The sequence below is a fragment of the Quercus robur genome, chromosome 4 (assembly GCF_932294415.1).
Source record: "Quercus robur chromosome 4, dhQueRobu3.1, whole genome shotgun sequence".
Classification (NCBI taxonomy): domain Eukaryota; kingdom Viridiplantae; phylum Streptophyta; class Magnoliopsida; order Fagales; family Fagaceae; genus Quercus; species Quercus robur.
In genome coordinates this window covers 35,598,131-35,625,295 of record NC_065537.1, presented here as the reverse complement: position 1 = coordinate 35,625,295, position 27,165 = coordinate 35,598,131, and the positions used below count along the sequence as shown (strand labels likewise).

Here is a 27,165-nt window from a genome sequence, read left to right as displayed (position 1 = left end):
TTAAATTGTTTCTCTCCGCACATATTATAACTATCATCCACTCTCTACATTTATCTTGGGAAATGCAAAGAAAGAAAAAAAAATGAAATTCACAACAATAATACTTATATATATTTGCACAAATATTGTAGCAAAAATGCATTTTGGGGTTAGATTTGGCCTTGATGCCATTTTATAATAGTTGATGCCAATGAGATAAAAATAAACGGGTAAGGTCAATATAAAAATAAACTCAAAATATACAGGGTCAAAATAAAAATTTTAAAACTTAAAAAGGACGAAGTTAAATTAAAGCAAAAGCCAACTTTTAGTTTTAGATTGAACTGTGTGGAAAGTATAAAAGCTAAGCAAAAGTCTGTCCCAGTTTGGTGAGATTTTTTTCCCTACTCTTTCAAATCTCTCTGCTTCACTTTCACAGTTTCTCTCTATCTCTCTCTCTCTCAAACTTTTACTAATTTCACAGCAACCCTCGCAACAAGTTCAGTTTTCTCAGAAGAACTATGAGATACCTTAGTGCATTTAAGGTTCAATGGAGCCTTTTGTTAAGCACTACTACTTGAACTCTCAGTTAAAATTATATGCTTTGAGTTCCAACTTGTCCTCTTTTGTAAATTCTCGGAGCTTTTATTTTTTGGGTACTTGGTATTCTTTTGAATATTCAGCTGGGTTCCTCTAATTTGTCGATATTAAGGTAATATTTGCAAGATCTTTATTTATTTTTGTTTTACTTTCTTGCCCTTAAGTTTTCAGTTCCGTTTAGGCAGTTTGAGTTTATATATCTGTGGTATTTAATGCTCTTAATTAGTTACTTAATTGATTTAATAAGTATGTTTCATTGTTATGCAAGTGTGTGATGTGTAAATGGTAAAATTTTCATGGAGATCTGGTTGATTTTTCATTTTTATGATTTTTATTTTCTTGTTTGTGGTTGAGATGTACAAAATTACAGTTTTGATATTTGAACTAAAAACATAATGATGTAGGGACTAAGGAAATTCTTAGGTAACATTTAACTTGATTATAGAAGTAAAATGGGGAAGGCATTTTTCTAGGTGAAGTTTGGATTTATTTATTTATTTATTTATTTATTCTTCCATTTTCTGTTTGTTGGATTAGGAAAACTAAATTTTCCTGAAGAGACTTATTTGGATGTTCTTTGCTTAACAATTTGCAGAGCGTTAAAGTTGATTAGAGTTACTGTGTTAGTGAGGGTAGAAATCTACTGGGACCTATGTGCTTGTTAGCGTGACAATAAATTTTAGCATAATGGGGCATTGCCATGAAAGTGGTGCCAATGTTGGTCCAATGGAGATAACTAACCTTTTATTTTTATTTTTAAAATTTTGAGTTAATTTCTGAATATCAGAGCATTGCATGGTTGGCAGAGTTGTTTGAATTTATTACTAAATTATACATTTTCTATTTGACCTGATTTATGTGTATGCATGTTTTTGAGTGGCAGTAAAATGTTTTACACCTTTTCAGCTGACCAGATAGTAAATAAAAGATATCATAATTTCAAGTTTATCATTGTTAATCATACCCATAGAACCTATAATCTAAAAGAGGGCGACAGCTAAGAGATTGGAGAACTATACGAAATGACTGCACCATGTACAATCTACATGGGTAAAATCATGATAATTTCTATTTTCACTGCGAAGGGTTTAGTGTGTTCACCATCACTTGTGATTCTGTAACGAATCTTCTTGTTCCAGGTGAAAACTGCCTCATATCCAAAATTTAAGTATATGTGCCAACATTTTGACCTCAGTATAGACAACCTTATCTTCGGTTGGCGAATACCTGAGCTATCTGAGAAGATATGGTCAGCTTGCATTCAGCTGATATGAAGGCTATACAGGTTCTGCTGATAGACTACTTCACAATTTTCCTCTTTGGAACTAGCATGCAAATCTCTTTCTTATTTTTTCTTTAGCGTTTCTTCTATTGTCTAGTTTTGATTTGTCAATTTGCTGTGCAATCATATTGCTAAAACCTGAACTTCACCACACAGCATTCCAAACCCCAACCTCAAATCATCAACCCCCCCCCCCCCCCCCCTCTCTTTTTGTACTGCATTCCCAAATGTAATATTCACTACATGTTTGTTCAGATCATGTTTTAAAATTATGTTAGTACCATTTCACTTCTAACAAGTGATGCACACATTTTTAACCACAGATAGACATCCATGAGACTTATTTATGATAAATTGTAGCGAATGATTTGATGTTGCTATAGAATCGATTTTTTATTTTTATGTATCGTGTATCATACAATACATGAATGCTCTATCAAATTCATAAAAATTTATAAAGGAAAATAACAAATACCTCCCTTGAGGTTTCAAGAAATGACACTCACCCTCAACCTTTTATAAAAAAGACAACCCCCCCCCCCCCCCCCCCCCCCCATAAACCAAAACCAAAGAGATTAGTCCTGACCTTCTATCGTCAACAAAAAAATTCTTTTTATTTTATTTTATTTTTTATTATAAAGATTATAACCGTTGACCACTGAGAGCTTCCAATGATTGACAGCCTTTGCCACCCTGAATCTTTCCTTCTCCTTTGGAAACTTCACCACATTAGAATTAGCTTCCACCTCTTCCTCTTCAATTGAATTGTAATTCATGTGGATCCTGATGTGACTACCTAAGGCCTTCCCACATTGGTACCTCTTATTGCAGAACTTGCACACATATTGCTTCTTTTGCTCTTTTTTCATTGGATTAATTTGACCGGTCAAATAAAAAAGAAATTGATTAAAAAAAAAAAAGAAGAAAACATTAAAAGGAAACTAAGTCTTACCTCAAATCTGCAAGAATGCTACATTCCATGATATTGTTCCACCAAGAACACCAAAATGATGAAGCATAGGAAGTGAGAAGCCCAACCAGATGGGGAAGTTCAGCAACATATCAAACCCACATAAAGGGTCCTTTAAAATCCATTTTCATTCCATGTACTCTCTCTCCCCCTCCTGAATTTTAATGATTTAAAGCATTTGAAAAGATAGTTCAAAATGGGTTGCTAATGATGGCAAGAAAAAGAAGGCCTTTAGAAGAACAGTCAAAGCACAACCATGACTATTTCTCTCTCTTTTTGCTGAATGGTTTGGCCAACTCCCTTCCCTTTTGCTCTGTTCAAAATGACATTTTATGTGTTTCTGATGAAATATAAATTTAGTTCCACAATAACTCAATCTACACTTCAAACTTCATAGTCCCTCTTAGAGTTTAAAAAAAAGGTATGAATAAGCAAAAGAAAAGGTTCTTTATCCTCTCCCATTCATACACATCTGAAGAGAAGAAATTGGTGGATTGCCAAGTTCATTTTGCGCCATTGAACGTACACAAAGTGATGTAGGACAAGGGGGAATGACAAAATCTGATTTAGAACACCAGTGGCAGATCTGGTATAGCTTGGGTTTTGAAGAATTAGGGTTAGGTTTTGGTGGGGAATAGACTAGAAATAATAGGGAATATAGGTTTTAAAAGGGGACAAAGATTAGTAGGGTTTGGGAATGAAAACAAAGGCAAAAATCAAAATTTGGTTGGCTGTAAACAGTGATGTGAACAGTAATTGTGAATAGTAAAATTAAAGAAAATTGATAAATTCTAGGCACCACGCATAGACTTCTTTATTTTTTGATAAGTAAGAATGTTATATATACGAATGGCTACTCTATGCATAAAAAAACATAGAGCAAACCCAAAAAGTACAAGGAGGAAACAAAGAAAAAGCAAAAAAGAAAACCAAACCACAAATTAATTACAAAGAGAAATAGAGCTAATGAAAGAAGGGAGAGAATCACTAGTCGTGAGTCCCCAAGCCTGAGACCAATCAAAAAGAGTCCCACTAAAAGAAGCAAGTATCTGATCACCGGAGCTAACCAAATCTTCAAAAGTCCGCCAATTCCATTCCTTCCAAATACACCAAAAGATGCACAACGGAACTAAATTCCATATCTGAGACGAGTGTTTCCTCAACCAATTCCACCAGCCAAAAAGCAAATTTGGGATCGAACTAGGTATAACCCAAGACAGGCCAAAAGTTATAAAGACAAATCTCCATAACCGATAAGCCATCTCACAATGAAGAAGTAAATGATCTACCGACTCTCCACAATGTCTACACATAATGCACCAGTCCACAAAATGCACCAGTCTCCTCAATCTTAGATTATCACCCGTTAGGATCTTATTCCAAGCTACACACCAAACAAAAAAGGAAACTCGCCTAGGGGCCTTTACTTTCCAAATAGCTTTCCAAGGGAAAACAATTGAAGGAGAATTCCTTAATTTGTTATAATATGACTGAATATCAAAATCCCCATTAACCTTCAACTTCCATCTCATCCAGTCTCCCACATCCATAGGAGGAGTATTAGCTCCCAACATACAAAGAAAATGCAGCCCTTCCTCCATCTCCCAATCATTAAATTCTCGAATAAAACGAACATCCCAAATTCGTCTATCCTCCTCCCCCTGCCTTGACAAGGAGGCTTCAACAGATATCTCCTTATCAATAGCAATACCATACAACCTTGGGAAGGCCAAGTGAAAAGGTTGACCCCCACACCACCCATCCTGCCAAAACCTCACTCTATTCCCCAACCCAACAACAAATTGACAATTTTTACTAAAATCCTCCCATCCCATGCGAATACCTCTCCACAAACCACACCCATGAACTCCCCTACCCAGTTTTGAGGTCCAACCCCCCCACTCTTCCCCATATTTTGAAGCCACCACCCTCCTCCATAGCCGATCCTCTTCCTTCCCAAACCGCCACAACCATTTCCCCAGTAAGGCCTTATTGAAAGTATTAAGTTTCCTTATCCCCAAACCACCATTAGCTATAGGCACACAAACTTTGTCCCATCCTACCAGATGAGTTCTTCTATCACCCCAAAGAAAATCCCTTTGTAGCTTTTCAATTCTATTAGCCACATGAGTAGGAATTGTGAATAGCGATAGAAAATAGGTAGGAAGACTAGATAGTGTACTCTTAAGTAACATCAATCGACCCTCCTTAGACAAATATAGCTTCTTCCACCCGGCTAATCTCCGCTCAAATTTTTCCAAAATAGGATTCCAAATTGAAGGGGAATTATGTGAAGCCCCTAAAGGCATGCCAAGATAAGACATAGGCAACTTTCCGACTTTGCAACCCAAAATTTCAGCCAGGGCATGCACATCATCAACCTCCCCTATTGGAACCATTTCACTCTTATGCACATTAACCTTCAAACCTGTTACTGCCTGCAAACTAAGTAACAACAACCGAATATGAAGGATTTGCTCCACATCCGCATCACAAAATAGGATAGTATCGTTTGCAAACAGTAGATGTGTAACACATTCCCCACCACCCCTCCTACCTTCAACTTTAAAACCACGAATCAAGCTGGCTTCCTCCACTCTTCTCAACATCCTACTAAACACCTCCATCATAATCAAAAATAGCATAGGAGATAGCGGATCCCCTTGTCTTAAACCTCTTGAACTGCCAAAGAAATCAACTGGAGACCCATTAATCAAAACAGAGAACTGGACTGTGGATATACAAGTACGGATCCATTTACACCACTTCACTCCAAAGCCCATTCTATGCAACAAATTCAACAAAGCCTCCCAATTCATATGATCGTAGGCTTTCTCAATATCAAGTTTACAAATGACTCCAGGAACCCTACTCTTCCCTCGACTATCCACACACTCATTCGCAATAAGAACCGAGTCAAGAATTTGTCTCCCACCCACAAAGCTTTTCTGAGACTTAGAGATCAACTGATCTAAAACCACTCTCAATCAATTTGCCAAAACCTTAGACAAGATTTTATACACACTCCCCACCAAGCTAATAGGTCGGAAATCTCTAATATTAGAGTTCTTTTTAGGAATTAATGCAATGAAGGTATCATTAAGGGATTTTTCAATCTTACAATGTTGAAAAAACTCTTCAAAGACCGCTAAGACGTCTTTCTCCACTACTCTCCAACAATGATGATAAAAAGCCATAGTAAACCCATCCGGACCTGGAGCTTTATCCCCTTCCAAATCACGTACAACTTGAAGTATCTCCTCCCTCTCAAACTTCCTTTCAAGCCAAACCCTCTCCACATCCCCAATACGATCAAATTCCAAACCCTCCACAAAAGGCCTCCATCCCTCAGTCTCCTTGTACAAAGTTTTATAAAATTGTACTACCTGATTAGACACCTCGGATTCCTCCTCAAAAACCACCCCATCCACCTCCAAAGTCCTTAGATGATTAAACCTTCTATGAGAATTAGCCATTTTGTGAAAAAACTTGGTGTTATTATCCCCTTCCTTGATATATAACATCCTAGATTTTTGTCTCCAGGAAATTTCTTCCAAGGAAAGAAGATGTTCCACCTGGGACCTCAAAGCTACTCTATGGCCTTTCTCCCCATCAGTGAGACCAAAGTCCCCTTCCTTGGCGTCTAATTTTTTCAGATCCTCCAATAATTGTTTCTTCTGACGCTTTACATTACCAAACTCTCGGCGATTCCATTGTACAATGTCCTCTTTCAGAGCCTTCAATTTTTTTGCAAGCACGAAACTAGGTGTACCCACAAAAGAATGCCGATTCCACTAGATGAACTCTATCCACAAATCCCTCCGTCTTCAACCACATATTTTCAAATCTGAACGGACTTTTCCCCCTTGCCATTCCCCCTGCCTCCAAAAGAATTGGACTGTGATTTGAGATAGGACATGGTAAAATCCTTTGAAGAACATCTGGGAAGTGGTCCTCCCAATCTGGAGTGACCAATGCTCTATCAATCCTAGACATCGTTGGTTGATCAGTGCCACTAGACCATGTGTATCTACCTCCATCTAAAGGCAAATCGACCAAGTTAAGATCCTTAATAAATTCAGAGAATTTTTCCATAGCCAATGTCAAACGTGCCTCACCCCTACGCTCACTAGGAAAGCGAACAATATTAAAATCCCCAAAGCAACACCACGGTAACCTCCAATACTGCTGAATACCCACCAACTCATCCCACATGTGACCCCTCTCAACATTCTCATTTGGGCCATAAACCCCTGAGCATGCCCATATAAAACCGTCCCCCACCCCTTGCCACTTAACCGAAACTGAGAAAATGCCAACCATAACCTCTACCTTCTCCAAAACCCTTTTATCCCACATAAGCAAGATACCACCAGCAGTCCGATCAGCCTCCAAAACAGCCCAATCCACATATGGACAGCCTCACAAACTACAAACCAACTGTCTATTCATGCTAGCAATTTTCATCTCTTGTAAACAAACAACATCGCACTTCCACTCCCGCAACAAATTCTTCACCACAAGTCGTTTTTGAGGATCATTTAAACCTCTAACATTCCACGAAATCATTTTTATCTTCATAGACACTAAACTATCCCCAACTACTGACACCAACACAAAACCACCCTTTATCTCCTCTCATAATTCACCGAGCATATCAAGTTTTGCAACTCTCTACGTCCCTTGTTTTTGGACTTAGCCACTTTTTTACTACTCATTTCTCTCTTGTGTAACACATTGGCTGCTTCCATCTCAGTTTCTAGCCTCTGTAAGAGAGCAATGCACAACTTCTCATGTCGAGTCGTTGACAACCCAACCAATTTACTGAACCCAGGAATTCTGTGCTTCACCCAACTAGAAATATCTACCTTATTCTCAATACTCAATACCTCAATGGCCTCCTCCAATTCTTCCAAATTTGTTGACACACCCGGATCAATGATTTGCAGAGGTAAACAAACTGACATTTCATTTTCACCAAAACCCACAGAAAAATCAACTGCATCCCTTGCAAGCATAACCTCCCGAGGAAAGCTTAAAAGCTCCTTACTAGAAAAAGTATTAACCTCCTGACCCGATACTCCAAAACCCATCGACCCAGCTTGTAGAAACTCCAGAAATTGATCGGGAAAAGGAGTTCTGATCCATCTCGGCACAAAATCGAGAATTACTAACCTCTTAGCTTTAGAAATCAACCCACCCGACAACTTAATATGTCCCAACAAACTGTTCCGATCAGAACTGAGCCTGAAACCCAGCTTCAGTAGAATCCCGGTGCACCCCGACTCTTCCACCGGCGAAACCCAATGCTGAGGAATAGACAAAACTCCTTCTGCTGGCTTTTGTACCGGGTCCCCTGAAGGCAACACCTTCGCTGGCTCCAGCGAGAGGCATGTCGGAGCTAAGGGTGATGAACCTAGCTCACAAGTGGCCTGGACCACTTCTGCTACCGATATCGGCAAGGTGGGGGGCTGGGTGAGCCAGCTCGAGCTCACCTGGACGCAAGACCCACTCCCGCCATGAACTTCCAGTACCGATATGGGAGAGATTGAGCCCAAGTCAACCACCGGAACCATCGTCGCCCTCCGTGTCGGTAGAGAATCAATCACCGAGCTCGCAGGTAGCACACAAGCACTCGTACCATATGATGTGGAGCTCGGGCCTGATGTGTTTGCCTAAACCTTACCACATTCCATAAATGGGCCCGTAGAACTTGGGCTGGGTTTATTATGGGAATGCTTGGAGCAAGCCCCTGCCTCAAAAGAAAAAGGGTAGGCAACAGTGGGCCTGAGCAGCTCTTATCAATACCCAAACAAGGTGCATGGGCTTCAGAAAACCCATTGTCCATACCCTGAATGCCAACTTGGGCAGAAAGATCCTCCCGTGCCACCCACTTTATAGCTTGCTTATCACTCCTAAAACGTTGCCAAGACACCCGCCTCTTACCAAATTCATTTACTTCCACAATCAAACCTTTCCTTAACCAGCTAAACCTCCTAACTTGACGCTCCCTACCAGAATCAACCTGTTTCAAATTCAAATTATTCAATCTGAAATTATTTTGTCCAGGATTTTCTCCTTAACCTTGGCATCTCCATTAATACCACGGTGACTCCCCTCCACACCACCCACGGCAATCGGTATAGCCTTATTAGTCGGAACTTCGAAAGCCACCACCTGAATCCCATCTTCGTCTCTCGGAGGCGGCATAGTGTTCTCCACTACTTGAATCTTCTCTGTCTCTTTAATGGAGGGCTGGTGCGCATGCTTCCTTCCTTGCATAGACGCTTTTACCGTTTCAACAAAAGACCGAGAAGGGTGAATCTCTGAACCCAACTTAGACTTGTACGATAAAGCTTTTGGACCACCCAACGCATAATGAGAAGGTTCAAGCATTCTCCTTAATTCAATACCAAAGGCCCTCCAACCTTGTTGTGCCTTGCCTGCAGGAATAATGACTGACCTTCTCATCCCGCCAACTTTTAACTCTGTTACTAACAAATATTGCCCAAACGAGTTAGAGCCCCGTTGCACTGTGTATGCAGTGTCTCCTTCCCTGAGTGTGAAGAAGTGTTTGGGGTTAATCCCAATCACTGTGTGTTCCAAGCTTTGCATTAACCATCGTGTTGCACTCTTACCCATAAAAACTGATTGCATGAAATGCTTTCCCCGTTCAAAAATCCTAAGGGAGAAAAAGTTCCCCCCTTCCTCAACCACCAATTGAAACAGCTTCGATTCAATAAAAAAAACTACGAAATCCACCCATAACAATCCAAGACAGACGTAAAAAATAACCGGGAACAATATTTCTGACTAATTTGAGGTAGTCGGGCCTCTCACTTAGGGTTCCTTGGCATCACACCTTGGAGAAGGTTGTATCACACAAACCATAAAAGAAAGCTTCATAGGTCTTAAATTTAGAAAATATTAATCATTAACCAACTCAATAGAAAGTACTACAACTCTTTAAATGGAAAACTAATACCTAATCCTAGTTGAACTAGGATTTCTTAAAACCCTAATGAGACTTGGACTTGGACTCCTTAGGCTTCTACTACTAAGCCCGACTAAATAACCAACCTTAAAATAAAACTAAAGTAAGGCCTAGTGGACTATAGCACAGCCCATTCTTGAATATTAGGAAATTATAGAATTTCCCTTGATACATAAAATAAAATAAAATATAATAAATCCTTCTCATTGCCTCCTACATCACAAAGGCTAGAGCCATACCCTGATCTATGACCAGATATTAATATACATTGTTATGAAATTGGTATACATTATATACAATTAATAATTTATTTTATAATCATTTATGCAATTATATATAACAAATCTTACTAAATAAGGCAATTGGAAATATATAACATCTACATTCAAATTATTTACACTTTAAAAATAATAATATATAATGTAGAATAATATCCTTTTTCTTTCTCATTAGATTCAACATTGTGTCCAATAATCTTCATCTCCATAATCCAAATCAATGTTAGCATCATTTTTGTAATATTTAAACATCATCTCCATCATTGATAGCCTATTCTCCTTAGAAACAAATTAAAAGCTATATTATGTTGGTGGGCTCCACAATCTAGTTCAATCTCATAATTTTGCATGCATATTAGAAGATTCATATATCGTGTATTAAAAGCTATATTATTGAGTTGGTGGGCTTCACAATCTGGTTCAATCTCATAATTTTGCATGCATATTAGAAGATTCATATATAGTGTATCATCTAATATTAATTACCATGGGTGCTACCATATTTGTGTTATATTCCAAAATGACTTGTGTTACTAGGTTGGTTTTGATAACATTTGTTGGCTCTAATACCATTTGTCACTTGGGAAAGTGGCAACTACATTTGTGCCATACCTTGAAAGGGCTAGCCACAATTGAAGCTATCTGTAATCGCGTATACAACCCAAATCAACTTAGTATATGATTGGAGTAAGACTCATTACACTGCAAAATTTATTGCACATCCACACAATCTGGGTGCTTCAATAACCATGTGGAGCACACACATGATTTGGTGCTCCTTTTGTTACTAGATGTGGTTGATATAAAATTATTTTCAAACCTTAGTTTGTTGTTTTGCTCTTGTATACTAGGGCTTTCTCCTTTTATGTTCGATAGAACTTTATTACATACAAAAGAAAATATATGGTAAATGGACTACATAATAACTTAGATGAGTTGGATATTAATCATAATGTTTTATTAATATATTTGCAAAATTCAATTAAGACGGATACTTTTTGCGCATACTTATAATGGTTGATCAGAAATTATGGCAAGCAGTTTTTACTTACTAATTCTGGGAAAGTAAACTCAATAAACTTCATCTTGCAAAAATCAAAATAGAGAACTTTGCTTTTCAACCCCAATAGTGGTGCATGTCTGTTCCTTAGGTTTTATTAGTAGTAGCATGAGATATCTTGTCACTAAAATGAAAAGCACTTCTATGGATCCATAGAGCACGCAAGAAATACAAGCCTCAACGCAAGTCTCTCATGAGTCCCAAGTTGACCAACTGAACCACACAACTGAGGCTCCTGTAACAGATTCAGGTTCAGTATCTGCTTCAAGCAATGATAGCAAAAAAGTTTCTCGCCAAGATATTGAACTTGTAAGACAATCCATTCCTAGTTACATTTATCTGTTTTTTACTTTTCATATTTTTGTCTATTCAAATTATCTTTGAAATGGATCTCAACTAATCTATTTCTCATCTTTGTGTTGATAAATTCTGCAAATGGCCGTTGTAGGTTCAGAATCTAATAGAGCGGTGTCTACAATTATATATGAATAGAGATGAGGTGGTTAAAACCCTCTTGAATCGTGCAAGGATAGATCCTGGATTTACAACTCTGGGTAGGCGGCATGAATCCTCGCTACAAGTCTGTGACTTGTTTTTTATATGTTATATTAATAAGTTGTTATTGTAGCAGTGTTTGGTTATAAAAAATTATCATAATCAAGGATTTTCGATTTGTTATCTTCAGTGGAAGAGCTATAATTTTGTTTTGGGTTGCTACTAGTGGGGTGTGAGTTAATGAATTGGAAAATTGGTAATATTGTTATGACAAAAAATTAGAAATATTGTTCTCACTTTATGGTTTTATTTTTTGAAATAAGAATCTGACCTACAAAGTAATTAAAAAGTATTATCATTATTTTTACATCTTAAGCAGCACCATAGTCACTTCAGTACTATGTCAATTCACTTAAGAAACACCTTTATGTCAATTTTTTTTGTTTTATGTCAGATTTTTTACCAATTTTATAGGGTGTAGATCCAATAAAGCTGACTTTTTGAATTTCACTTGTCACTTCAGTACTATTTTCAGTCATCTTATCAATTCATACAAATTTTTTATTAGGTGGACCCCACAATAAATCATCATCCCTTTAATCATTATCTATTTCATTCAGTATGGCAGAAGTTGGAAGAAGAAAATGCTGATTTCTTCAGGGCCTATTACATACGGCTAAAATTGAAAAAACAAATTCTCCTCTTCAACCATCTGCTTGAGCATCAGTATCACCTGATGAAGTATCCTGTACCTCCAAAGGTTCCTTTGGCCCCTATACAGAATGGGATACATCCCATGCCCGGTAAGTTCTTACCTTACAGTGATATGGTTGTTTAAGAGCACAAATTACCCTGTTATATTAATGCAAGAGTAAACAGTGATTTTTCAGAAGCTATTTCTGCATTTCCACTTACTAATGAAATATAAGTTGATGACTATCTAATAACATTTCCTTAAATAAGTTTGTTGTAAGATGCTTTTGTTAATTCTTATCCTCTGCATGCTATTTTTGAAAACATAATTCCTGTCAGGAAACATTGTATTGTAGTGTCTGCTTTCCTTTATTTTTCCCCCTTGAATCTCTGGTTGATAAACAGGAATTGCCATTGGGGTTTCTTTTGCTTCATTAGAGTTTTGGGTAAAAACTTACTTTGCCCTTGAAAATGTGGTTCCTTGATGGTTTTCATAGGAGCATTTTAATTAATGGAAAGACAGTGGTGGCTAAAGGTTCTGATCAAGACCAAGAGTCAACTGTAATATGTTATGTGGTTTTCTTGTATTATTGTTGTCATAGTTATTCAACACCACTTGTTTGCAGTGCAGTTAATAACTTGCCTATGGGATACCCCGTACTACAGCAACCTTCATTTCCAGCAGCAGGTCAACCCCATCTGGATCCAATGGGTTGTGGAATATCAAGCTGTCATGTGGTTAATGGAGTCCCTGCACCGAGCAATTTTCATCCCATTCGGATGAATTCTGGGAACGAGTGAGAACTTCGAGCTTCATGACAATTCATCATTGATTACCTATTCAATTAACAGTACTTATTATCGTTGGTCTATGTATTTCAATTTATTTGTGTTCCTTTTCTATGAATATTATTACATCAATTCTATGAAATTTCTAATGGTTTGATTAATAAACTATGAGTTGCATGTTCATGCAATGATGAGTTTGTGTGAGAGTTTTTTCAGGGAAAATAGACATGTTTGGAGTACATATCCATTTTGATGTTAAGTTTTTAGCTGAAACAACAACCCAATTAGAAAGGTTTCACACTTCCGTTTAAAATTACATTGGTCATGAACATTGGCCTGTCCATGATCAAATCTTATTAGACAATGAAGACTTAATCTCAATCTTCCTTCTTTCTAGATAAGCATTTTGCATGATATAAGTTCCACTAATGGTAGCTGCTTTTGTCCTTGTCGCAGTATGGTGATGGAGAACAGTGCTGCTGATGTGGCTCCTATTATTCCACCAAACAGCACCATGTCATCCATGTCAGAGATGCCTGTGAGTCCTGGATCAGTGGCGTCCAGTGGCCATTTCCCCTTTACTGCATCAGAAATATCAGGAATGGGGGTAGAAACATCAGCACTTGATACAGCATTTACATCAGATGTGGCAACTTCAGTAGGATTGCAACTAGCACCAGATGGCCCTGGAAATTCCAGGTCACTAGATCAGATTCAGTGGAATTTCAGTCTATCAGATCTAACAGCAGATTTGTCGAACTTAGGAGGTAATTTGTAGTTCATCTTTATTAGTTGAGAGATAATATCTTGTGGAAAAATTCCAATGGTTGAATGTATTACTGCTATAGTAGATATTTATATCTTTTAATGGTTGCACACACAAGGTACAAAGAATATTCACATAAAAAAAAAAAATTAAATAAAAAGAGGAATGCAATGAAGTTTCTCATATCTTTTGCAAAAATGCCAATGGTTGAAAGCATTACTGCTATAGTAGATATTTATGTCTTTTAATGCTTGCACACACAAGGTAAAAAGAATATTCACATAAATAAATAAAATTAATAAAAAAGAGGAATGCAATGAAGTTTCTCAATAAAAAAAGCAGGTTTACATATTAAAATGTAGAGGTTCTTGAATTAATATGAACTATTTGTTACTCTCTTCCTTTTCTGAGTAGCATAAAGTCATTTTGTTATTAATTGAGACAAAATTTTGCACAATTCTTCTGGCTACTTGGTAATTATGTAACATCTTTCAAATCACATAATGTCTTGCAAACTCCAGTTTGCACCTATTAATGCTAATTGATTTTGTTAGGCCTGAATGATTGTGATTGATGCTGATTGAAATTGATTGATGCTATTAGATAGGATAAAGTATCGATTGTCCAAAAAACTTAAGCTACTGATTGATGCAATTAGAGAAATTTGATTGCTATTTGATTTTTATTTTAATATGTGACGTAATTTCATTTTGAAATTTTTTTCTTTCCATGATCGGTTTAATTAGGGATCTTATTTTAAAGGGCCAAACATTTACTGTTGTTGACAGTTGATCATGGATTTATAAAATTATGGTTAGAAGTTTTCTTCTAGTGCTTGGTGCTGTATCCAAGCTACCCTAGGTGGTGATTTTTTGGTTTTCATCTCATGATGTTGATTCCAAGCAAGCCATTGGTGATAATTTTTAATTTTTATCCCTTTATTTTGTTCTCTCTCTTCACAACCCCCCCCCCCCCCCCCCTTCTCTCTCCCCTGCCCCCCGAAAAAAAAGTTCCACATGAAAGTTTATTGTCTTGCATCAGTTTTTGTATCATAGCAAACATTGACCCATCAACGACCGCCTCCCTAACACCAACAGCCAAGACACCTTAGCTGACAACAATTGACCCATTTTGTTATGATCCTAGTTGCTTAAGTGTAAACTTAAACATGTGTATATAAATTCTTGGACACTCCTCTTGCAAGCTGGTTTTCAAGGGTGAGTTATATCCATGAGTTTGTAACATTTTGTATCAGTGCCAGCCACCACCCTAAGTAATTGGGTGTAGCTCATTGAGTATGGGATCAAATGAGTTGTGGCTTTGTGGTCGGATCCTAGAGAGGGCAACCTAGAGGCTAGGTTAAAATTACTGATAGGTGAGTAGAGTCACCAAAAAAGAGAAAGAGCTACCATTGGGTCAATGTCGCTTGAGTGAGCCGTCGTGGACGTTGGCTGCGGAGTATGATGGTATGTTATGATCCTAGTGTCTCACATTGCTTTAGTGTTAACTTAAATATGTGTATATAAGCTCTTGGGTACCCTCCACTTGCAAGCCAGTTTTTAAGGGTGAGTTCTATTCATGGGTTTGTAAAACATTTCCTCACCTTTGATCAACTTTGCAGCCTCGGTGAGGCACCCAAATTAACCCACCATAGCCACCTTGACTTAGCCACCCTCTCACTGCAAATCCCTGGAAAATTGCCGTTCATCATGGCCATCATTGATTTCCTTCTACCGAAACCCATCCCTCATCATGGCCATCATTGATTTCCTTCTACCAAAACCCATCATAACCCCCTAACTGCCTCAACAGTACCTCAAATCATCAAGCCCAGCCACACATTCATATCACTAATCAGCTAACATAGAATCAAACCATACCACGTTGAAATCGGCTAGTTCACTGTCAACACCATGTTTGTTGGAAACATCAAAATAAAAAAAAAATAAAAAATATATTTACAATATGTTGAGCTCTAATGGGTTTTGGGCTTTTTGTCAACTCTTGACAAGCCCAAAATTACCATTAATTATATTTAATACCACTATATAAATATGACCTTATTAATAAATTATATTCCAAGACTTTATTATACATACAACCCCTTCATAAAATATTTGTAGTAATACAAAGTCATGAATGTTGACTGTCACTTTGAAAATCAATATATCTTAATCCTTGAGTACCCAGTTTAATTTTTTAAGTTATTCATCATATATTTATGAAATCCAATTTCATAAATATATACTTTAGTAACTCTTTACTAAAGTGATTATTCCTAACACTTTGAATAATCGAACCCATTAAATTTATCTTGAGGGAATATTTTACGTCTCTGTTAAGAGATAATGAATTCTATCTTGAGAATATATGTTTCTTCAATACTAAATGTGGCTGTCTAACATACTGAGATTTTGATCGTAACTTTAGATCTTACTCTTGATATATCAAAGCAATTTACACTTTATGATCACGTTCATTATTCTCTCAGGATTAAGAATTGATGTAAATAGAAGTCATGAGATTTATTATTCATTTGACAATCGTTAGTAGAATTATAAATCTCATAGTGATCTAGTTTAATATGTCTCAACACTTAAAACATATCAACATATCAACTAGAGGTCTCCACTTCTATGATCAAGACAAATCATCTTAGTTGATATGTTATAGTCTTCGCAGATGAAATGCCCAATTTTATCACTGACTACGAACTAAAATTCTAAGTTTACAAAGAACTTATGACTTATATCTTCTGTGACTAAATCACATACTATGCATCTCATGGACTTTATTACAATGTTCAAATATTCATGTTATCATTATTTTAGATAATAATAAAATAACTTTATTAATCACGACATAATGTCATAAATAATGTCATACATAGCATCATATAATAGGATTTAAAGGGCACATATCCTAACAATCTCCCACTTGCCCTAAAGACTATTGTGCACTAATCTAACTCTAATTCTCTCTAAATGTGACTCAAAAGTCTTTTGAGGCAAGACTTTGGTAAAGGGATTTGTTAGATTATTTGCACTATCTATTTTTTCTACTACTACATCTCCTCGAGCAACAATGTCTCGAATGATGTGGTACTTTCTTTCAATGTGCTTTTCTTTCTTGTGATTCCTTGGATCTTTAGATTGTGCAACCGCTTCACTATTGTCGCAAAACAATGTGATAGGAACTTGCTCCATTCTCACAACACCAAGATCAGAAAGGAATTTCTTGAGCCAGGTAGCCTCCTTTACCGCTTCACAAGTAGCAACATATTCAGCTTCCATGGTGGATTCAGCAATACAAGATTGCTCAACACTCTTCCAACTTATGGCTTCACCTCCCAAGGTGAAAACAACCTGAAGTGGACTTTCTGAAATCAAGATCTGACTGAAAATCTGAATCCGTATAACCAATAAGTATCAAATCCTCATTATGGTAAACAAGCATATAATCTCTTGTTCTCCGTGGATACTTGAGAATATGCTTTACAGCTTGCCAATGTTTTGGTCCTGGATTTGATTGATATCGGTTGACCATGCCAACCAAATAACAGATATCTGGTCTAGTACAAAGCATGGCATATACGAGACTTCCTACTGCAGAAGCATAGGGAATTTGTCTCATCATATTTTCTTCCTCAAGAGTCTTAGGCCTTTGGTCATCAGATAGAGGAACTCCATGTTTGAAAAGAAATAATCATTTTTTGGAGTTTTGCATGCTAAACCGTTCTAGAACCTTATTTATATATCTAGCTTGTGACAAATCTAACATTTTATTTTTTCGATCTCGCCAAAGCTTGATCCCCAGAATGTAGTTAGCTTCGCCCAAGTCTTTCATATCAAATTGACTTGACAACCAAATCTTTACTGATGACATTACCCCTACATCATTTCCAATGAGTAGAAAATATCATCAACATAAAGCACTAGGAACATTACTACTTTATCTTGATGTCTTTTGCACACACATGGTTCATTAAGATTTTGTTCAAAACCAAATGACTTGATTGCTTGATCAAATATGATATTCCATGACCTAGATGGTTGCTTAAGTCCATAAATGAACCTTTTTAACATGCATACCATATGCTTTTGGTTCTTTGCTATGAAACCTTCCAGTTGCATCATATAGATTTCTTTTTCAAGATTGCCATTAAGAAATGCAATATTGACATCCGTTTGCCAAATCTCATAATCATAATGAGTAGCAATGGATAAGAGAATTCTGATAGATTTAAGTATTGTTACTGGTGAAAGGGTTTCTTCATAATCAATACCTTCTTTTTGTGTATACTATTTCGCCTCTAGCCTTGCTTTAAAGGTTCCAACCTTTCCATTTATTCCTCTCTTCCTCTTGTAAACCCATTTGCAACCAATAGGTTTAATGCCATTAGACGCCTTTACAAGATCCCAAACTTGATTGGAATATATAGAATCCAATTTAGATTTCATAGTTTTGACCTAATGATGTGCATCTATATTATTCATTGCCTCTTCATAAGTGTAAGAATCAAATTCAGCCTCTTTTGAGATAGCTTCAAAAGTTTCTCCTAGACCTATAAATCTTACAGGTGGTATAATCCTCCCACTACAACAATGCACCTGTGTAAGTCATCTTATGAGTAGAATCTTGTGATGTATCTAATACATCCACATTATCCCTAGTTTCACCCATTGGTTGTTCAATTACAGGTTCATCTAATTCAGCCAAGACAACTTTACTTCTAGGATTAAAGTTATTCACATAATCATCTTCCAAAAATTTGGCATTGGTGCTAACAAACACTTTGTTATCTTTATGATTATAGAATAAATAACCCTTAGTTTCTTTTGAATACTCTAAAATCATGCATACTTCTATTTTTACTTCCAACTTGTTAGACTTCCCTTTCAACACGTGTTGGACATCCCCGAATGTGGAGATGTTTCATACTAGGCTTGTGCCCACTCCACAATTCCTTAGGTGTGTTGAGAACTGATTTTGATGGAACTAAATTTAAAATATGCATTGCAGTTATTAGTGCATATCCCCAAAAGGAAATTGGTAAAGTTGAATAACTCATCATGGACCTAACCATTTCTAAAAGAGTCTTGTTCCTTCTTTTTGCTACACCATTTTGTTGGGGAGTTCTAAGTGTAGTCAATTGGGATACAATCCCATTTTGAGTTAAGTAATCGTTGAAATCCTCAAGAAGGTATTCGCCATCTCGATCAGATCGAATGGCCTTTATGTGTTTACTCAATTGATTCTCAACTTTTGCTTTAAACTCTTTGAACTATTCAAAGGCTTCGGACTTCGGTCTCATTAGGTACACATAACCATATCTTCAGTAATCATCGGTAAAAGTGATGAAGTACTCATAACTTCATTTTGCTTGGGTTGACATAGGATCACATACATCCGTATGAACTAATTCAAGTAACTCTTGGGTTCTTCTACCTTTTGCATTAAAAGGTCATTTGGTCATTTTGCCTTCCAAACAAGATTCACAAACTAAAAATTCATCAAAGTCTAATGGCTCTAAGAGTCCATCTTTGATCAGTCTTTGAATTCTGTTTGAATTAATATGACCCAAACGCAAGTGCCAAAGATATACATCATTAGTAGGAGGAAACTCTCTTTAATGATTTTACATGAGAGTTATTATCTAATTCAAAATTGTATCATGCTTATCAGGAGTTAAAAGATAAAGACCATCAACAATATTTTCAGAACAGATTAACACTTTATTCTTCTTCATTACAACATTGTCTTTCAGGAAAACACAATGTCCATGCTTACCTGAATAAGTTGCAAAAATTAAATTCCTACGAACATTAAGTACATACAAACAGTCTTTCAATATTAGAACTCTAGAATTAAAACACAAATTAAACACTCCAACAGCTACAATTAGAATTCTGCTTCCATCAGTCAAAGTAAGAAACAATTCTCCTTCATTTAGTTTTTTGGATTCTTGGAACCCCTGCAAAGTATTGCAGATATGGTTAGTACAACTTGAATTCACACACCAGGAACCTGTGGGATTTTGTACTAAACATATTTCAAGAAGGAATGAACTTTTCATACCCTTATTATTGGCAGCTCTAAATTTTGGACAATTCCTCTTCCAATGACCTTTCTTGCCACAATGGAAACTCTTTCCTTTGGCATCCTTCTTTTCCTTGTTGGCAACTCCTAAGGCAATTTGTTTACCATCTTACTTTGTGAAGTCTTTCTTCTTCTTCTTTTTACCCTTGCCTTTCGACTAGATGTACCAAGAATGCCTTCTGCTATCACTAATTCATTCATTAATTCAGACAATGTATAAATATTTTTGTTCATGTTATAATTAAGTTTGAATTCCTTGAATGATTCTGGTAGTGACTAGAGTATCATATCCGCTTGGGATTGTCCATCAATATCAGCATCTAAAACCTTTAGATTATTCAGATGAGAGATCATCCTAAGACAATACTCCCTCATTGAAGTGCCTTTAGTCATTTTGGTATTATAAATTTGCCTCATAGTTTCTTGCCTTGCAGAACGGCCTTGTTCACCGAACATCTCCTTCAAACTTAGCATTATGTCCGAAACTAGTTCTACATCTTGCATTTGATGCTGTAGAACATTTGAGATAGATGCTAGGATATAGCACTTGGCCATCTCATTAGATTTCTGTCAATGATCATATCGTTGTTTTTCCTCAGGAGGAGCATCTAATGATGGAAAGTTAGGACAGGTTGACTAAGCACATATTGAAAACAATGTCCAAGTTTCTTTTCTAGTAAACATAATTGGATCCAGTCAGTTTGTTTTGATTAAGAATAGCAACAAGTGGGCTAAATGATGCCATGATTAAATCTGAAAACAATAAACATGAATATAATAAGTAAACTGGATATTATCAATTTAGCATATAAGCATATAGTATGAAACTTTAATAAAACCATAATATAATATATGCAATGACAACCCAATTCATGTCTATAATTCCTTGGTAGCAAGTATGTTATAAACATCATGATTGATTGAGAACTATTCTCATTATTAGTGCTATCATGATAACTCTTATCAAACACTAATAATATGCTGTATTAACTTTAGTCTCTAAGTAATAATGACATACCTCCTTTGGGAGGTTAACATTACACTTAGTCTAGTGTACACTATTATCTAGAATCATGTATAGCCACATTTCATCTCCCTTATAGTGTTTAAACTTGTAGTACTATGAAACAAAACACCCTCTTTTGGGATTGCGAGGCATATACGCCAAGACAAGGTACTTGTTCACACTACTTTAAACAGGTAGTTCAATCTTGTAGTACTATGAAGTAAACACCCTCCTTTGGGATCGTGAGGCATGTAGGCCAAGATGAGGTGCTTACCCACACTACTATGAACTGATAATGGAGGCCGTGAGATCCAACCCTTGTATCTCTCTCCCACTAGATATTTAAAAAGAAAGGTTTTTAATTAGAAAACATTCGGAATCTCATTACACATAGCCTTGCACTTTTAAATGTGAAAACACTTAGTGAAAATTCAAAACTCACGACTTTCGATCGATCAAATGTGCCCCTCGATTGATCGAAATCATGTAGAAGATTTTAATAAACAATCTGGATGACTCGATCGATTCTCGATTCCTGTTCGATTGATCGAGAAGGCAAATTCGATCGATCGAAAGGAATTCTTGATCAGTCGAAATTTTAATAAATTCAGTACAAACTCTCGGGTTGACTCGATCGATTCTTGATTTCTGTTCGATCGATCGAAAAGGAACATTTGATCGATCGAAGGGAATTCTCGATCAGTTGAAACTCGTGAAACTGAATTTTCTAGAATTTTCACCAAGCAATTTTCAACGGTTTTCATGAACAAACTACCATCATATAAACATAATAGATTGAGTTTGAGATCAAATTGAATACCATTGATGCTATAGCCTTAAAGTTCAATTTAACATACTAAATATCAAACTTAAACAACATCATAACATCAATATCAGTTTTTATAAAATAGTAATTTCAACAACCATGCAGAAAATTGAATGTAGAATCTTCTAACATCATGAAATTACTATCTCTAATTTCAAAACTCACAAAACATTTTATAAAAATTCGAAAAAGAAGACTGCTTTGATACCAATTATAGAAAAAAAAAAAAAAAACATAGTTTGTATCACATACAAAATATACGTAGCGAAAAATTAACGGATCTACTTTATTCGTAATTGATAACATGTATTATGTAAATTTCAGAATATAAGAACAAGAGAGCGTACTTTGGTGCAGTGAAATTTAAAACCAAAGATTAAAAGTACTTGAGAACACTCTTAATCTTCATTCCAATTCCACTTGTGCCCAAGAAGTGTGGTCTTTCAATCAATTTATATGTATGTGTTCAAGGGAAAATAAGAGAGGGGCTTACACTCATATACACCCCATTTCATTTCCATTCAAAATTTTGTATATTTCTCTCCTTATAATTGATTATCTAATTGGGTTAGCCTTTTGGACGATTCTAATTGGGCTTTAGTATGTGGCTTAAAGTGGAATCAAAAGGGAATAAATAAGACACTAGCTCCAATAGCTTTTGGGTTTTTCTGTCAACTCTTGATAAGCCCAAGATTACTATTAATTATATTTAATATCATTATGTAAATATAATTGCATTTTAAGCCTTATTAATAAATTATATCCCAAAACTTTATTATACATACAATCCCTTCATAAAATATTCGTAGTAATACAAAGTCATTAATGTTGACTGTTACTTTGAAGATCACTACATCTTAATCCTTGAGTACCCTTTTTAATCTTTTAAGTTATTAATCATATATTTATGAAATCCAATTTCATAAATATATACTTTAGTAATTCCTTATTAAAGTGGTTAGGCCTAATACTTTGAATTACCGAATCCATTAAACTTATCTCAAGGGAATATTTTATATCTATGTTAAGAGATAAAGAATTTCATCTTGAGAATATATGTTCCTTCAATACTAAATGTGGCTGCCTAACATACTGAGGTTTTGATCGTAACTTTAGACCTCACTCCTGATATATCAAAGTAACCTATACTTCATGATTAGGTTCATTATTCTCTCAGGATTAAGAGTTGATGTAAATAGAAGTCGTAAGATTTATTATTCATTTGACAGTCGTTAGTAGAATAATAAATCTCACAGCAGTCTAGTTCAATATGTCTTAACACTTAAAACATATCAACTTATCAACTAGAAGTCTCCACTTCTATGATCAAGACAAATTATCTTAGTTGATGATATGTTATAGTTTTTGCAGATGAAATACCCAATTTCATCACTGATTACGAACTAAAATTCTAAGTTTACAAAGAACTTGTGACTTATATCTTTTGTAACTAAATCACATATTATGCATCTCACGGTCTTTATGACAATATCCAAATATTCATGTTATTATTATTTTAGATAATAATAAAACAACTTTATTAATCACAATATAATGTTATATATAGTTTCATACAATAGGATTTAGAAGGTACATATCCTAACAGTTGTGACCACTCAAAGTGACCCCAATCCATTCGTGGATCAAACCCATCTGCACCAGCTGCCATTGAGCCAGACAGCTCCAATTGCTGTTGAGTTTGATCGCTGCTATTGTTACAATCTGCACAGGCTGCTGACCTCACCCTTTTGTCCTCATACATGTTGCCAATGCCTCGCTAGGAAATCTGGCTCCTTGTACTGCTGCAAACACCCTCACTGGAGAGCCACTTTGCTTATCACTACTATATCCTGCTGAAATTTCCTATTACAGGTACATGTCTTGAAGTCACAAACTCAAAGATACTCGGTTTTCTAAAGCTAAAGACCTAATCCATTATTAAAAAAAAAGTCAAGCAGCCCAGTTAGCCCATTGCGTGATCCAATCCATACAAAACCCAAGCTTACACCTGACCCCACATATTAAGAACCAGTCCAACTCAATCCAACCCACCTTAAAAATATCCAAGTCCTTGAATCCACCCCACCTATTTTAAAAAATGAAAAAAAAAGGTACAAGCCCAAGCATGTGCCAGTGGCATCTTTAAGTCGCACTCAATTGGAGGCCTATGACCCATCTAGTGTTACCATGAGCTACACTTGGCAAGGTCGAGTTTCTCCTAGACAGGAAAATTGGTGCAGGCTAGATTGGACTGATTAATTTTTTGGATTTCATTAATTCTGATTGATGCTATTAGAGAGATTTGATTGCTATTTTGTTTTTTATTTCCATATACGCTGTAATCTCAATATGAGTATTTTTTTTCCCCTCATGCTTGATGTAATTTGGGGACTCTATTTAAAGGGCTCAAAATTCACTATTGTAGAAAATTGATCAGGGATGCATAAGATTTGGGTTGGAAGCTTTCTTCCAGTGCTTGGTGGTGATTATTAGGTTCCTATCCTTCTCCCATGCTTGGTGCTGATTCCAATAAACCCTAGCTGCTGATTCTCATGTTCTATTTTTCTGTTTTCATTGCTCGATACTGATTACAAGAGAACTCTGGGTGCTGATTCTTAAGTTCTATGCCTTTTCTTTATTCATTTTTTCCCCAAACAAATGTTATCCTTTGGCCTTGAGAGTTCATTGTCCTGCATCATATAGATTTTGTTATTATGGCAAGAAACTTTCAGAACTTTTAATTTGTCATAAAGGACTTTGGATGGAGAAATTTTCATATCGATTTCAATACTGCATAGCATTTATGTCAAAACCTGTTCCAGACATGCTCTTGCTAATGTTCAAAATTCTTTTGCAGATTTAGGAGCCTTGGGAAATTACCCTGGTTCCCCCTTTTTGCCCTCGGACTCAGAAATTTTGCTTGATTCTCCTGAGCAAGAGGATATAGGTAATGAAAATTGCAGATCTTGTTTTTGATTCTGGTGATTAGTAATGGGAGAGCATGATGCAAAGTATACATTTCAACAACACAGACATCTAAATGATAATCAGCTAGAACTTGAGCATTACATAAAGGTGATTTAATTCATTAAAATATCCATTGGGCGTCCACGCAAGGAAAGGATAGCTCTTTTATCGTAGTATCAAGTGTCAACATGGTTTGACCTGACCTGGCTTGCATTTAGGTCAAGGTTGATGTACTTTTAATTACAAATAAATTCTATATCTGAGTACCTCACATACTCTTTCAAGTTCTGTTTATGAGCAGTACCACATATCAATTATTTAATGGGATCAAGTGTACCCTGAGTTCCAATGAATTCCATAATTAAAATTTGGATGTGTTTCATGTGTTGCTGGTCATATGCTAATTGCTTTACCTGATTTCAGTGGAGGAGTTCTTTGTTGATTCTGTACCTGGACCACCATGCTCTCAATCAGATGAAGAGAAATCCTAGAGGTGAGGCACAACCCGTTTCGATTGAAATTGCTAGGATAGGATAAAGTCAGGTCAATAAATAAACATTTGCCATCCATTTACTTGGCATTTTGGGAGGTTTCTTTATTAACAAATTTGAACATTTTAGTTGGCTGGTTTATGACGCATTAGCGTGCAATACAAGTTATAATGTTCTTGTACTATCTTATCAAGCAGCTTTTATTATCTAGAAAGCTGAGGACCGTATTTGTTTGTAATCTTATATTTGGTTACATTCATGGGAACATTTCTATTTATAATGTGACAATTTCCCATGTTCCACTTCTACGTGACAAACCAACTAGACAATGGATGGATTTCTTATAGTGCTGTGCTGTCTACTTTTAGTTATTGTTTGCAGTGGAGTTAATATTTTTTTTTTATTGAATTAGCAGTGGAGTTAATATTGACAGACAGAGAATGATGTAAGCAATTGATTAATTTTATTTCGTACCTGTGCAAAGCTTGGTAAATAGTTTGATCTTTTTGGGAAGAACATAAAAGAAAGGCAGTTGTGGGATGGCGGAAGGTACGTGCCTTGTTTGGCGAGTGTAGTGCGGTTCGGTCTGTCTTGCCCCGTTTTTTCAGACCGAACTGCAATATGCAACAATCTATATTAAAAAAAAAAAAAAAAAAAAAAAAAAACCATTCACTGAAACTGACCAATCAAGCTGAAAGCCCGAAAGTGAAACCTTGCATCAGATCAGAACAGTGTGAATCGGTTTTGGACTTTTTGATAAATGTTTTTTGGGGCTTTTTGTAAGCCCAATGAAAAATGAACAAGCGAAGAGAATGAAATAATATAGAAAAGATAGGAACTCACAGCTTTATGATTTAAGAATATGCATATCATATTCATGACTATGAGCGTCACTACCGGTAGATACAATCCCAGTGTATATAAGTGAGGGAAAACCTTCTTATCTGCTCCATTATCATAAAAACGAGAGAGAGAGAACTAATAATTTAATAAGAAAATATAAAACAGAGGAAGAGAATGGGGGGACTTAACAGAACTATTGCTTCTTCTCGACCTTGAAGTTAAAGCTCTCGACTGTGCGACCTCTCTGGAGTCTGGGCCCCATGAATTCAACGCCATTCCATAAACTCATAATAAAAACATGTGGCTACATATGCAATTGGAGGCGGTACATGAGGTGAAGTGCACTAGTTAGACTGTTCATTTTAATCGGCACTTTTACTGATTACCACAAAAAAGAAAAAAGAGAGGAGACAATCCCTAGAGATTACACTGCAATTCTAGGGCATTTGATGCTATCTAGTATAGTGTCGAAAGGGTCTTTACAAAGTACTTCCACATAAAGATTGATTGTGAAAATTGGTTTTAGAAAGATCTTACAAATAATTATTCCATTGTTGGAATGAAAGAAATTTTTTTTTTTTTTTTTTTTGGAGAGAGTTTCACGCTCTTGATGATAATTCTTTATCATTAGACCTACCAATTAGTTTTTGGTATAGGTGGAGATTGAACTCTAAATCTCTTATACAATCATCAGAAACTTTACTAGTTGAGTTAACTGGAACCCATTGGAATGAAGAAAACTAAAAACAGACAAAGCCCACATAAAAAAGAACATCAATGATATATATGTGGTTCAACAATAGTCTATGCTCTTGAGTAGTTGTAAACACCCAATTTTACAACTTGCATTTAACTAACCGGTAGATCTTTTGATTTGTGATACAAAACAAATCTTGATGTTCTAACGATCTTAATGGTATGTCATGGGTTTTGATCGGACCACCTGATCAAAAGTTATCATACAAACAACTTTCAATGATCATGGCTCGCCTATACGATGGACCTGATCACATCCTATTTTAAACAC

The 27,165-nt window shown here is 36.1% G+C and overlaps 1 protein-coding gene across 3 annotated transcripts; it reads left to right on the top strand.

The window, feature by feature from the left end:
• The first annotated feature begins 344 nt into the window (after window positions 1-344).
• Window positions 345-25,641, top strand: LOC126721218 (uncharacterized). Of its 3 annotated transcripts, XM_050424267.1 has the most exons (9): window positions 354-691; window positions 1,719-1,864; window positions 11,320-11,472; window positions 11,612-11,717; window positions 12,279-12,461; window positions 12,983-13,148; window positions 13,597-13,907; window positions 24,695-24,784; window positions 25,228-25,641. In XM_050424267.1, exons 2-9 carry the CDS (start codon window positions 1,826-1,828, stop codon window positions 25,293-25,295), a joined length of 1,116 nt encoding a protein of 371 aa, XP_050280224.1. In that variant the 5' UTR covers window positions 354-691; window positions 1,719-1,825; the 3' UTR covers window positions 25,296-25,641. The 3 variants fall into 3 exon arrangements, with proteins under 3 accessions (XP_050280225.1, XP_050280223.1, XP_050280224.1); XM_050424266.1 differs by lacking the exons at window positions 24,695-24,784; window positions 25,228-25,641 and adding an exon at window positions 17,100-17,678 and having other exon boundaries at window positions 346-691; XM_050424268.1 differs by lacking the exons at window positions 1,719-1,864; window positions 24,695-24,784; window positions 25,228-25,641 and adding an exon at window positions 17,100-17,678 and having other exon boundaries at window positions 345-691.
• The last annotated feature ends 1,524 nt before the right edge of the window (window positions 25,642-27,165 follow it).